Source organism: Bombina bombina, chromosome 1 (genome assembly GCF_027579735.1).
Source record: "Bombina bombina isolate aBomBom1 chromosome 1, aBomBom1.pri, whole genome shotgun sequence".
Taxonomy (NCBI): domain Eukaryota; kingdom Metazoa; phylum Chordata; class Amphibia; order Anura; family Bombinatoridae; genus Bombina; species Bombina bombina.
Genome location: NC_069499.1, coordinates 1,516,991,884 through 1,517,006,535, shown reverse-complemented (window position 1 = coordinate 1,517,006,535; position 14,652 = coordinate 1,516,991,884). Strand labels below are relative to the sequence as shown.

General features: G+C 45.2%; 1 protein-coding gene across 1 annotated transcript in view; it reads left to right on the top strand.

Moving 5' to 3' along the window:
* Positions 1 to 13,595, top strand: part of LOC128666775 (uncharacterized) — a 64,441-nt gene extending 50,846 nt beyond the window's left edge. Inside the window, exons 4-5 of the mRNA XM_053721565.1 lie at positions 9,935 to 10,062; positions 13,296 to 13,595. Of these exons, the coding sequence (XP_053577540.1) occupies positions 9,935 to 10,062; positions 13,296 to 13,595 (428 nt within the window). The remainder of the gene's footprint in view (positions 1 to 9,934; positions 10,063 to 13,295) is intronic.
* Positions 13,596 to 14,652: the final 1,057 nt, after the last annotated feature.

Here is a 14,652-nt window from a genome sequence, read left to right as displayed (position 1 = left end):
TTCAAATAAAGATAAAAAGAGAATGAATTAAAAGAAATATAATAGCAGTATATTAGAAAGTTGCTTAAAATTGCATGCTCTATCTGAATTAATGAAAGAAAAAAATTTAGTTTTGTGTCCCTTGTGTCATTAATGCAGAAACTGCCTGTTTAAAAAGACATTAAAGGGACATTAAACACTTTAAGATGATAATATAAAATGATAAATCAGATATATATATATATATATAAAAAATCTGCAATATACTTTCATTATTTATTTTGTCCCCATTTCGTGTAATTCCATTCTGAAATTGTGAGCTTTTCAGTTCCTGTTAGAAATGGAAGTGCAGAACACTGTTATATTCCACACAGCCATTGGCTGCACACTTTAGTGACCTATTTATAACTTTCTCTGATTGGCCATAGCTGAGAAGGTAACCTTAGTTACAACATGGCAGCTCCTATTGTTTTATAGACAGTAAAACTTTACACTTATGTGTTCTATATTTAAACAACTAATGAAACTTTAAAAAAAACATCTACATGTTATTCTCAGACTAATCTTTTCTCTGATTGCATCATTCTGTCTAGCATTTATTTAGTGTTTAATGTCCCTTTAAACACTTCATGATTTTGTGTCCCTAATTCCATAGAAAGACCAAAAAGTAAAATATGTAACCTAGGTTTTAGAAATGCTGCAAATTGCAGCTACTTGATTTGTAACATTTTTGGTGAGACATAGTACATTTATTATCATTTAGTTTAGGTAGCTCTACAGAAAGTGAAGAGAATGAATTTAGTAAGTATGTAACACTTCTCATTAAACCCTTTGGCAATTTAAAAATCCCTATTCAGTTCTGCCTTTTTCAGCAAATGATTAAGAACATTGATCAAACCCACTTTGAAACTTCATTTCTCTCCTAAAAAAAACTCTCTAAGGGTCTTATGGATCTGCTTTACTGTAGTTTCGATCCGAGTTAGTTAGTTTTTAATCTTGGCTTTTTCCCCTCTGTTCACTGATACGTTTTTGTACAATCAGACGTCCTCTGGCAATTGGAGGGTGCAGGAAACCATAGAGAGAATTCTGTCAATTCTTTCTTTATAAACCCTAAACAGAGAAAATAACACATTTCAGAAATGACCCCTGTGGTGTTGGTATATATATATTCACAAAAAAGAATATAAGCATTATGGTGCAAAAAAGTACTAGAGTTTTAAAACTATACTATATTAAATTAAATTGTATAAGCAGAAAGTGATAGATTAAAATATACTTTTCATGTGAGTCCTTAAGATTAAAAACACACGGCTAAATTACGAATTTTATGGCAAGACAGGAGGCTTCATATTTTGCATCAAATCTTTACTGAATCCAAACAGCAGCAAAGAAAACATAGAGAGGAAAAAATAATAACATAGTAACAAGACTGCACCAATCAGCACACAGCAGCCTAATAAACTGTAATGAACAAGTCCAGCACTTCCTCTTTTCTTTGCTGCTTCCAGACAGCAGGTCATGTATTCATTTTTCCCCTCAAATTTGAATGTATTGTGATTATCTTTGCTTAAGATCAATAATCTGTTTATCTGTGTTTTAGAATATACTATAAACTATTATATAGGTTAAGGGCTGATGCTGTATTTGGTAGTTCCAACCCCTTACAAAACACTTCAATAACTACTTATTCTATAAATAAAACACACAACACAGATAGCTGGGATTTAAAGACCATGACAATGGTCATATTTATTAACAAAGATTAACTTGACTTCAACGGAAGTCCCTTCAAATATTTAACCTGTGGCGGCATTCGAGGCCTAGTAAAATGATACTATTAGCTCCATATGACAAGAGGTCGCAGCCAGATGTTGTGGATTGCAAATGCCAAGGGTGGTCCGCAAATGTGGCCCCACCCCATTCCGTCTAATAGGCGCGGACGTCCTAAAGGATCTTCAGCCAGCAGACCCGCGGGTCGGGGCCCCCCAGGTCACGACCTCAGGACAACACCCCCGCCCATTAGCCCGACTGTCACCTCTGCAGACTCCGCCCTCAAATTGTTGATGGCTACGACCTCCCGCCACTAGGAGATACGTGGCTGTTATGATGCGCTTCAACCTCTAAGGCACTGTTATAGCAAAGCCCTGCAGCAACGCTCATCCCGGAAGCAACTAAATTACGGCTAAGGTCTTACCAAGACTAGGTAAACTAACCCCATCCCTGCCTTTCGCATCTAAGGACCAGCAACCCAACAGGGAAGCCATCTGCCTGAATGACGCCATGAACGTTGCATTAACAACTACTTAAAGGGTTATGAAACCCATTTTTTTTCTTTCATGATTTAGAAAGAGCATGCAATATTAAACAGCTTTCTAATTTACTTCTATTATCTAATTTGCTACATTCTCTTAATATTCCATGGTGAAAAGCATATCTAGATATGCTCAGTAGCTGCTGATTGGTAGCTGCACACAAACTCCTCGTGTGATTGGCTCAACCATGTGCATTGCTATTTTTCAACAAAGGATATCTAAAGAATTAAACAATTTAGATAATAGAAATAAATTGGAATATTGCTTAAAATTGTATTCTCTATCTGAATCATGAAAGAAATTTTTTGGGTGTAGTGTCCCTTTCTTTAATAACCACTAACAATAGGGTTGAAAGGGAGGGAAACTTTCTTCTTGAAAAATCCCAGGTGGAAGAGGCCAGATTGTTCCAGAACTTCCCTTATATGAGGTAAGCCTAAGACCTCCCCTCACTTTGCAACATTGTTGCTACTACACTGCGTTGGGATTTTCCACTAGCCTGTCAGCTCATCCCTTAACTCCATTACAGGAGACTCTGCTACCTTTCATTCCCCTAAGGGCTGATGCTGTATTTGGTAGTTCCAACCCCTTACAAAACACTTCAATAACTACTTATTCTAGAAATAAAACACACAACACAGATAGCTGGGATTTAAAGACCATGACAATGGTCATATTTATTAACAAAGATTAACTTGACTTCAACGGAAGTCACTTCAAATATTTAACCCGTGGCAGCATTCGAGGCCTAGTAAAATGATACTATTAGCTCCATATGACAAGAGGTCGCAGCCAGATATTGTTGACTTGCAAATGCCAAGGGTGGTCCGCAAATGTGGCCCCACCCCATTCCGTCTAATAGGCGCGGACGTCCTAAAGGATCTTCAGCCAGCAGACCTGCGGGCGGACCTCCCAGGTCACGACCTGAGGACAACACCCCCGCCCATTAGCCCGACTGTCACCTCTGCAGACTCCGCCCTCAAATTGTTGATGGCTACGACCTCCCGCCACAAGAGACAGGCACTCCCCAAAACCGGGCTCTTGCCGCCACCCGCTAAATATTACTAACCAAAGCCGTCTTGAGGTCCGCCAGGAAGATCGCCAGCCCCTCATCGGACAGGTGCACCCCGTCCGGGCGATACAGCCCTTTCTTGTCCACTGAGATCAGTTCATGGCGGACCACAAAACCACCTACCGCTAGTACTGCTCTACCCAGCTCCCTGTTAATTTTTTTCCTAACTCTATAAGCTACTCTAGATGTGGGAAAATATCTCCAACGCAACCGAGGAATTATGTTGGACCAAGCCAACCTAACCCCCGGGAACGTGGTACAGATCCACTTGACATCGGACCTCATCGCATTGATGAGGTCCAGGGCCGGTGCACTCCCTATATCGTTCCCCCCCATGTGTAGGAGGATGATGTGGGGCTGTCCCCATCTATGTATAGCATTCTGGAGGAGGGCAGGCAAACCATCCCACTGTAAGCCTCTGCGGCCCAACCACCGTATCGATGCCTTTGACGTCTGAAGACCCAACTGCTGCCCCTCAGGAAGAGAATGGGCCCTTAGTGACGCCCAATGCACGTAGGAGTGCCCTATTATCCAGATACGAGTAGGACCTGTAGCCACACCTAAAAAACGGATTACATAGTTAATCACCAGAAGCCATCGACAGACAACACAACCAGAACAACTGCAAGGCGCATGTTTTCTTACTCACGCCCCGATTAACCACTACGCCTCTGCTGGCGGGCGCACGTAGGACTTATAACATTGGGACCTCCATCTTCCCAACTTCTGGATGTGTTCCCCCCTCTAACCCAGCGCCGCAGCGCTGGTAGTAGCCCCTATTCTGAAGGAATGGGGGGTGATTCTACAGTTCCCCAAACCTGCCGCGAGCGCTACCTTTTTGAGCACCGCTGCGAACTGGTACCGAGACAGATTTGATCCGTCGGAATGCACTAAGAACTGAACGGGGCCTCGCGGTCGCTGCGCCATATAAGCCCTTGTATTCAAAACCGGGCAGACGCCCGAGGCTGAGGGTGTTAGAGTGAGCCACACTCCTCTCCCCTCCTGGTCTGTCTTTGAGTGCGGGATAAACAATAACAAATTATCACCCGCACATTTAACATGAGCCAATTGCATTCCCGAGATAACCGCATCCCTTGAATTGGCGTCCAGCTCCCCTGGCCTAAGTGCAGCAAAAAATGCCAAAGAAAATGCGCACTGAAACAGCTCTCTTTCCCCAGGTTCAATGCAAATGCCCCCGGTGGCGTCCAGCAGCCTGGCTAATCTGCAAAACGTCACTGGTTCACGCGCATCCTTCGATCTACCTTCGAGCCTACCCCAACCCTTAATCGCTTGCCGCACCAGGAATCCCTTAGTGATGTTGGGCCACTCTAACATGTTGCAAAAGAAGGAGACAGCAGCTATCCTATTGGATATAGTGCCCTTCGAAATTCGCCTGTTTCTCTCTGCAAGCCACTCCAAGAACAGATCCCTAGGGGCTTCTCTTGCCGCTGCACCCTGTTCGTGACAATAACTTACCCACTCGCCCCAGTGCTCTGAATAAGCTCTCCAGGTATTCAGCGCCAGGGACGCCCTCACTAGGTGCTCTATGGACCTCTATGCCCCGCCAACTGCCAAATAGAGTGGGGACAAGGTAAGCCAACTGCTGCTGCATTAGGAGCCAGTCTGCGAAACTGCTCCCATTGGAACCTTGAGAGCGCGTCCGCCAGGGTGTTGTTGACCCCGGGGACGTGTCTCGCGGGAAAATGAATATTGCATTGCAAGCACCTCAGCACCAGCTGGCGCAAATACCTAACCACTACAGGTGACGACGCAGACAACCTATTTATTGCGAACACAACGCTAGCGTTGTCCGTCCAAAACACGATAAACCGGTCCTTTAAGGCCGGCCCCCAGAGTTCCATAGCCACGACTATGGGAAAGAGCTCCAGTAGTGTCAAGTTCCTTGTCAGACCCACTTGGACCCATGCTAGGGGCCATGGCTCAGCGCTCCATTGCCCGTCCAAGTAAGCGCCATAACCTGCCGCTCCAGCAGCATCCGTCAGCAGGTGCACTGTCTGACTGGAAACCCGAGGAGCGCGCCAAAGCAGCGTTCCGTTAAAGTCTCTCAGGAAATGCTCCCACACCCTTAGGTCTTCCCGCATGTCCTCAGAAACCGACACCTTACGTGCACCATGAGGAGTGGAAAGCAAAGCTTCCATCCTCCTGTTGAACACGCGGCCCATGGGTATAATTTTGCACGCAAAATTGAGTAAGCCTAGCACTGACTGCAGCTCCCTCAGGGGCAAGCTCCTTGCTGCCCCAGCCTTGCGTACCGCTGAGAGCATGGCTTCCACCTTGTCGGTTGGAAGACGACATAGCCTTGCAGCAGTGTCAATTTCTATCCCCAAGTACGTGAGCCTTGTACAGGGGCCCTGGGTTTTTTCCTCAGCTAGTGGCACTCCAAATTTCGCCATTAATCCTCGCATTACTGCGATCAGCCGATCGCACTCGCGTGTATTTGCGGTGCCGACCAGCAGGAAGTCATCCAGGTAATTGGCGACTATTCCCCCACCGGCCGCCAAGACGATAGCCCAATGTAAGAATGAGCTAAATTCCTCAAAATAAGCACACGATAGGTAGCAACCCATGGCCAAGCATTTGTCAATAAAATAACTTCCCTCAAATTTAGACCCCATCAGTCTGAACGATGATGGGTGTATGGGGAGTAGCCGAAAGGCAGACTCGATGTCCATTTTGGCCAGCAGCGTGCCCAGACCTGCCGCAACTACCAACTCCAACGCCTGGTCAATCGATTGGTACGACACTGAGCTTATCAGGGGGTCTATTGCGTCATTGACAGAACCGCCTTTTGTATAAGACAAATGCTGAATCAGGCGGAATTTCTCTGGTTCCTTTTTAGGGACCACCCCTAAAGGGGATATAACCAGGTCAGGGATGGGAGGTTGTTCAAATGGACCAGCAAACCTCCCCAGAGCAATTTCTTTGCTCAATTTCGCCCAAACTTCGCCCGGCATTTCGTAAGCCGACTTTAAATTCTTATGCGAGGCAGACCCAATTACCAACCCCAATGTTGGTATCTTGAATCCTTCTCCAATCCCCGCCAATAGGTTGGCAGCCGCCACCCTATCTGGGTAGGCCGCTAGCCAAGGCCTAATGGCGTCCAGCTTCAGGGGTGTTGGAGCTCTTTTGTCCAGACCCCCCTGATTTTGCCCCACGGAAGGCTCCGCCGTCCCTCCGTTTGGGGCACTCAACTCCCGGGTGTTGACCGCCGCAGTACATGCAGGCATGCCGAAAGGAATAGGAGGCCCCTTTGTCACACTGCTTCTCGTTGTACTTCCAACACTCCCTGCCCCAACGCTTGACAAGGCTCGGTGGCCTAGGGGGCCCTGTCTGCAGCAGCGATCCCCCTGCCCCCCCTTTTACCAGTATAAGCAGGGACCACAGGTCCAAGTCTTTCACCCCGAAGTTCAAAACTGGGTTACCGACCATTTTCCTCCTAAATTCACTATCATAGGCCCGCCACATGCCTTCCCTGTATCTATTATAGATACATTCTATTATCTCCGCGTACTTGATTACATCTACCGCGGCCTCCGGCCTCTGTTCAATGTAACAGGAGGAGAATACCCTGAAGCACCGCCTCCACTCTTCAAATGTATCCGGGCGCTGGATCTTTTTTGGTCCAGTCCCATCCTCACTTTGCTCCTTGTCGCGCTGCGCCTCTAGGGACAGCTCAAACATATTGACATACTTATGATTGCAAATTTTTTGTACCGTCTTTGGTTTGAGATGTTTATGCAGGCAGTGGATCTTGCAGGGGTAAGAGTCCCCCTGCAGAGCCACCCTCCTGGCGTTAACTGGTATATCCTGCGGCTGTGCAGTGCTCTCCCCTCCCTGAGCACTGCCCGCGGAGGCTGACGCTGTGCTTTGCCCTGCCGGCAGCGCAGGCTGCTCCATGCTACCTAAACCCTTATAAGATAAAACAGAATGGAGGGGCGCCTCATGTGTGGTATCATCTATTAATTAACAACGAGTCACAGAACTATTGCCAAATGGGTACTCACAAATTTGGAGAGCTTTGGAGAGCACACTTATGTGCTGGTAGGGGCGGGCTGCAGAATTAGAAAGGTGTGACAGCTCACCCACTTGAAGGCGCTCTTGGCGTAAGATGGTGGTGCTATAAGGGAGACAAGAAATATAGGCACCACATGTACAGACTATTAATGGTACAACCACAACAGATTCCTTAATGTGGAGGGTACTCACATATTCTCAGAGCACACCAATGTGCTTGTAGAAGCAGGCTGCAGATTGGTAGAGGTGTGGCAGCTCACCCAAACTCTAGGTATCTTGATATTTGTATGATAATGTATTCCCTCAGGTGCTGGGCTGGTCTCTCATAGGTGAACAATGGCAGATGGTGGGTAGAAATGAATCCACTCAAAGGATAAAAGATATATCCAAATTTATTTAAAAAAGCATAAAAGTTTAAAAACAACAGCATAATGATTGCTGATGAGAGTGGATAACAGGGTTGTCCAATAATCACCCAATCATGCAACGCGTTTCACGGTTCATCAGGCATAAAAAATCATGATTCCACATTAAGGAATCTGTTGTGGTTGTACCATTAATAGTCTGCACATGTGGTGCCCGTATTTCTTGTCTCCCTTATAGCACCACCATCTTACGCCAAGAGCGCCTTCAAGTGGGTGAGCTGTCACACCTTTCTAATTCTGCAGCCCGCCCCTACCAGCACATAAGTGTGCTCTCCAAATTTGTGAGTACCCATTTGGCAATAGTTCTGTGACTCGTTGTTAATTAATAGATGATACCACACATGAGGCGCCCCTCCATTCTGTTTTATCTTATATAGTACCACCTGGACCATCCAGTGAGGAGGAGGCAGCCACTACAGCAATTGTTATCCTTTGAAGAACATATAAAGGACTGTCTAATTTTTCACAATTGCAAGTGTATTTTCACTACAGTATCTAAGAATTTACTGTTTTCTGCCTTTATTGTGTATATACTCATCTATGATAGCTTAACATTGCCCCATCATATATACTTTTGTTCTAGATTAATGATTATACTGCATCTTGAGCGCCCCCTTCAGTGATCAGGTTTTTACAGTATAGTTACCTAAACCCTTAGCCTGATTATGCTCAGCCACTAGCAGCTGAGTCTGAATCAGTGCTATAGTCAGTGTCAATGGTGTGTGACAAATTAAATACATTTCTCTCACCAACTGCAGATGTGAAAGGTGTAGATGTTCCGGGTGCAGCTCCCACTGGTCCTCCTGACGTTTGTACTGATGGTCCAACTCCTGCTGTATCAGAGATCTCTGCACTTGGCGCTGCAGCCATTATATCCTGTGGAGGAGAAACAAACAAGAGGGGAGTATCCAGGCCAGCCATGCGGTCCCCATGCCTGTCACCCCTAACCGGGGTAGAAGTTCTGACCCCAGCCCCAGTTGGGACGCCTCTCGCCCTTTCACCATCCATATCACCACTCCATTCATTCACTGTCCCTGCAACAGAGGAGGATGCCCTGACCACGGGCTCCCTGACTATATTTACGCTCTGAGCACCTGCATTAATAGTTCCAAGGTCTCCCTGAACCCCTGCAACTCTTCGCTGTAATGACTCGCCCTGTGCGCCATCTGCAAGTGCATTCCCCCCCATTTGAGGTACATAATTATTTCTGGCACCCCCCGTTAGACCACTGGTGCCCCATCAACGAACTTCTTGCTCTCCCATATGCCTGCCTATTAACTTTGGACCCCATGAGCCTCCCCCTTTGCATGCCGCGCCCCCTCTGTAACATATTGGCTCTGTTCGCAATGTCAGATGCTGCGCAGCGGAGCGGGCCCGCCCGGATACTCCCTCCTCACCTGTGGAGAGTACCCGGCTAGGCCTCTTTCTTGCCCCAGAGATGCGACCTTCCTCTCCATGTTCCGGCCGTCTGACTGCCGCTGCGCCGGAAGTGACGTCACGCGCGTCACCTGACTGGCCGGAAATGGGCGCGGAGGATGCGAGTCCGCAACCAGAGCCTGCTCTGGAAGTAGCAGCCTCCGACTGAGCCACCAATGACTGATGCGGTATTGTAAGCATCATAGGGCCTATAGGCCCCACTCCAGCGGAGGACTGCGCCACCAATGAGGCATCCGCACCGGGCGCTAGGGACCCGGTTGGATGGGCGGACATGCTAGGCCCTGGTTGATGAGGGGTGCTAGGCCCCGGGCATGCATTGGGCAATACTACTGGTTGTTGAGGGGCGCTAGGCCCCGGTTCCACCTGGGTTCCCACCGGGGGCAAAACGGCGGCCGTAAGTGCCTTAAACAGGCCCACAACGGCCGCCGCTGCCTCATGAGACATCCCGGAGGCCATGAGGGCCCCCAGGCCTGCCTCCAAAGCTCTATCAAGATTGGATGGGCCTGCGCTCCCTGCACCCGCCTGTCCCGCAACAATAACAGTACTGGGCCCGGCGGGCGCAGGATCAGGGGCTGGGGGACTGTGTATTACCAGACTAGGTGGTATAGCAGACAATACTGGCCTTGTTTCAGCAGGGGTTGGTGGCACCACATCCTCATCTTCTTCCTCTATTACAGGTGTACTCCTCAAGGATCTCCTAGGACTCCCTGAAGCGAATGGGCACCGCAGCACTTCTCCTGGACCGAGACATCTTCACTTGAAGTATGGCACAAACTTTCTTCTTGAAAAATCCCAGGTGGAAGAGGCCAGATTGTTCCAGAACTTCCCTTATATGAGGTAAGCCTAAGACCTCCCCTCACTTTGAAACATTGTTGCTACTACACTGCACTGGGATTTTCCACTAGCCTGTCAGCTCATCCCTTAACTCCATTACAGGAGACTCTGCTACCTTTCATTCCCCTTCTTTCCTAGGTTCTTTAGTCTATTCTGTTTATCTTGTTTAAGACTTTTCTGTAAAACTATTATATATGGTTTCCTTCCAAAGTTCTTTATATTCTTATCCCTTTATGTTTCATATTCTTATCCTATATGTAATTGTTTGTTTCATATTCTTATCCTATATGTAATTATTTTATATTGGAACAGGGAATAGGTTTACAGCCTGCTTGCCTGCATGATGTTTGTATATTTGGCCGGTTTCCAGGCCTTATTTCTTTTCTTGCAAAGCTTTATTTAGTACAGTGTGCAGAGTGTGTGTGGCCAGTAGCCAGGCCTCATTATTTCATAGAACTTCTTTCCATCAGGTGCTGGGCTTAGGACTCCCCTTTATTTCTACTGCACATTATATTACATTTAAACAAGTCTGTATTTGCTAAACTTGTTTTCTAGCTTGCCTACAATAGGTTTTTCCTTGTGTGTTTTATTATCTTAGTATGATGTCAGCCTTATGGTCTAGATTATATATAGTAATTTTAGGGCTGTGTCTCTCCTTTTCTAGCAGCCCCATCTGAGTGACCTATCTATTTATATAAAAAATCTCTCTTACTTAATGATATAAAATCCTTTATTCCGGACATGCCCTGGGTTTCCGGTGGAGGAGGAGCTACACAGGTGTTGCTCAGCTCGCACCTTCAGCCCTACACTCACTGGCGGTGGTTTTTTCGCGCCTCTCCCCAAGCTCTGGGGAAATTTTCTTTGGGCAGTTAAGGAAGACCTACTCTGGAACCCTATTCAGTGTTTTTCCAGCTCACTGATTTTTTTACCTCACTATTGCTACCTGGATTTGCCTCTCTGCCTGTAGCTGCCCGCTCTATTTTGTTTAATTCTGCCATACCCACATTACCTGAGCCCCAGCCCGAGGATACTTATCTACCCCTCTCTCCGAAGCCGTGCTAAGGTTCCTGGTGCTAACCCTCTCCCCCTTCCCTGTGTCTGCTGCCCCCACCAGATTAAATCGAAAGTCTGAACTACGCTTTCTCACCACAAAGGAGCTACCTGCCGTCTCACCGTTGTTGATCACCTTCCTCCCTCCCCCACCGGTGCTGCGTGGGAGGGAGCCAAGCCGAGGTCTTGATTTGGGGGCCCGGTCTTGAGGTTGCTTCTCGTCTTGCCGCCTGGTGTAGCGCTGCTCTCTCCCCTCCCACCGGTGCTGCGCGAGGGGAGCTGAGTGAGGTCATCATCCGAAGACGCGGAGCGCGAGTTCCGGTTCCTACTTGCATCAGGCTGCACTGCAGTGCTCTGGAGACCGAAGACGAGGCGGTGTGCGGCTGGACAGTCTGGGAAGGGGTGAGTCTTCTGTTGTTATCCTACATCTTCATTAAACTCTTTGATAGCACCAGCCGGTAGCCCTTGAGGAGGACTCTTAGAAGGAGAGAGTGGAGAAAACTCTAAAGGGGAAAAACTGGTTTCAAAGGGCTGGAGGCAGACGTCTGAGGAGAACTAACTGGGTATAATTCTGTCAGAATAAACTCACTTAACTTTTGTTCCTTGACACGGACAGTGAATATATTCCTACCTGGTGTTTGTAGCACAAATAAATCTTATTTGCATGATGGGTTAAGAACACTTGGAAAAAGAGTGAAATATCATATACAGGACTTTTTTGGTTTGGTATAGTATACCTATATACCTATATGCAAACTTAGGAGCCTTGGTTAGAACTGCTTATCTATGTCTTCTTGCTATAGTAATATTATTCCTAGCTGATTATATAGTATTTTTTTTCTTTTTTGTTACACCTTCAGCTGATTTACTGACACCACCAATGTATATATTTTGACCCTGCAAAAGGAAAAAGAAGAAAGACTTTTATTTTTTTGTTTTTTTCTTCCCTTACAGCAATTAAGATATAACTGGGTCTAGGTGTCCTGGCAGTGACTACAGACCCTAGGTCATTATATTAAGGTGTGCCTTACGTGATACAAGACCTTCTAGCTTAATTATTGAAAGATAGGCAACTTTATGGGTACCTAATGATCATTCTTACTTTTAAGTAATCTCCTAGGCTCCATATGGTATAAGTTTAAGATACCTTACTTTTTTATATTTATTTAGAAGCTGATAGTAGATAAGGCTGTTGTAACTGCATGTCCAACTTGTTTTTTTTTTTTTTCTTGATTGACAAAAATGCCTATATTGTTACTGGAATCTCCTTCATTATAGGTTTCATACTTCTCCTTTCTTTTTTTTGTGTGCAAGGGGCTTTTGACCAGTTGGGAGGGTGCAGGAAACAAAGGGAAGATTAACAACCAGTCTACAAATATCATGCCTCAAGGTTATATTTCTCAATTATACATAGCTCATTAATAATTTACCTTTGGTATTTGGAAGAGGAAAGGGAGGAAGAGAAAAAGAAAAAGGAATTACATATTTGTGTTTGCTTTAAACCTTAGGATATTCAGCTGTAGAAGTGTTAAAAACTACATTTTGGGTCTCTTTAATTAGTATAACTCGTGGGAACCTAGAGGACTAGTGCATAATATTTAAACCCCTCTTTTTCTTCCAAAAAAAAAAAATAGAGAACATATAAAACAGCCTGGGTAAGATACACCCCTCTCTTTCTCCCGTTCTCCTAAAAAGTATACCTGTTCTTATCCAAGTCTTCATTTGTGGCTCTCTCTTTTTTTTAGATAAGCCCTAGCATTTATCCCTTTCTTTAAAGGACTCAGACTGTCCACTAAATCATCGTTTTTTTTGCACTCCTTCTTAACTGATATAGAAGTAAGGAAAGAGTTTTTTGGTTTTCTTCCTGTTGCCCAGTGTCTCCTCGCATAGCTGTTCAGGAGAACATATTTCACTTATAATCACTATTTTCCCCATCACGTTATAATCCCACGGTGTAAATCACTTACACTTCCCCTTTTTCCCCTTTTTTTTTTTTCCCTTCTTCCCCCCTTCACATTAAAACTTAATGGGTATACACTACCCCCTCCTTTCTAATTAAAATCACGTATATTTCACTTTTTTTTTTTTCTCCCACGTCACTCCTTAATTCGGAGAATCACCTTAGAAGTTTTCCTAAATTCACTTTTTTTGTAGATGGATAAATTTCTTCACGGGCACTCTAACACTTCTCCTGCGACTATGACGGGGAGACAAAGAGATAAGAGGAACAAAATTGTTCCTGAAACCTCAATGGAGGTACATTCACCTACTCCCTCTGTACCTGGTACTTCTGAACTGCTGGACATACACATATTAGTCTCGAGAATCTCAGAGGCATTAACTCCTAAATTTGATTTATTAAAAGTAGAAATTAAACAAGATATTGCCTCTTTATCCAATGAAGTGAAGCAGTTTGCCTCTAGATTATCCGAGGCTGAACAGAGAAGGATCTGACTGCAAACTATACAGTTAATTGTGACTCCACAAATAAGATTCTGTTGAAAATGCAAAACAAAATTGATGATCTGGAGGACAGATCAAGGAGGAATAACCTCAGGATCATAGGGGTCCCGGAGGATAGGCAATTTGAGGACTTGTATAAGTTGATAACTGTCACACTTCCTCGTCTACTCCAGATTCCAGAAAGCTACCCACCTATTATTGTTGAAAGAATTCACAGGATAGGTACAATTGACACAAATAGAACTAATACAAAAACAAGACCAATTATAGCAAAGTTTTTGAATTTTCAACAGAAAATTACTTTTCTTCAGGCCTTCCGCAAGCATCAACCCATTTTTATAGGTGATGCAAAAATCTACCTGTTTCAAGATTATTCAGCTAGTACTTCCACTAAGAGGAGGGAGCTAGCCCCACACTGCACAAATTTTATCAAGAAAGGAGTCCAAGCAACTTTGCTGTACCCAGCCAGGTTGAAACTTACGATAGATGGACACGTACATTTCTTTGATACAGCACGAGAGGCTACCAAATTCTACTCAGAATTTTTCCCCTCAGATTAAAAATTAAGAGAAGATAAAACAAGACAGGGATAATATGTACTGGTTTATGAAGGAATTGGTTTTGTTTAGGGTTAAGATTGGAAGAGAGGATAAGGGGCTCTTAGATGCTTGCCATCCAGGGGCATATGGGATGGTAATTGGGGAACATGGTATTTTTTTTTTTTTTTTTTTCTTCTTTCTTCTTCTTTCCGAGTCTCCTCTGAAAAATGGCTGGGGGGGGTAACCTAAAGTTGACCTCCTGGAATATAGGTGGTTTAACCTCGCCTATAAAACGAAAGGCAATACTTTCCCAATTAAGAAAAAACAACACTGACATCGCCTTTTTACAAGAGACGCATCTGAAACCTGAAGAGGTATAAAAACTTAAGACCTCTTGGGTCAAGGAAGTTCTTTTCTCTTCTACCACAAAAAGAAAAAGCGGAGTGGCGATCCTCTTGGGGAAGAAGCTCTCTTACGAGGTAATTCAGGTAGATACGGATCAAGAGGGG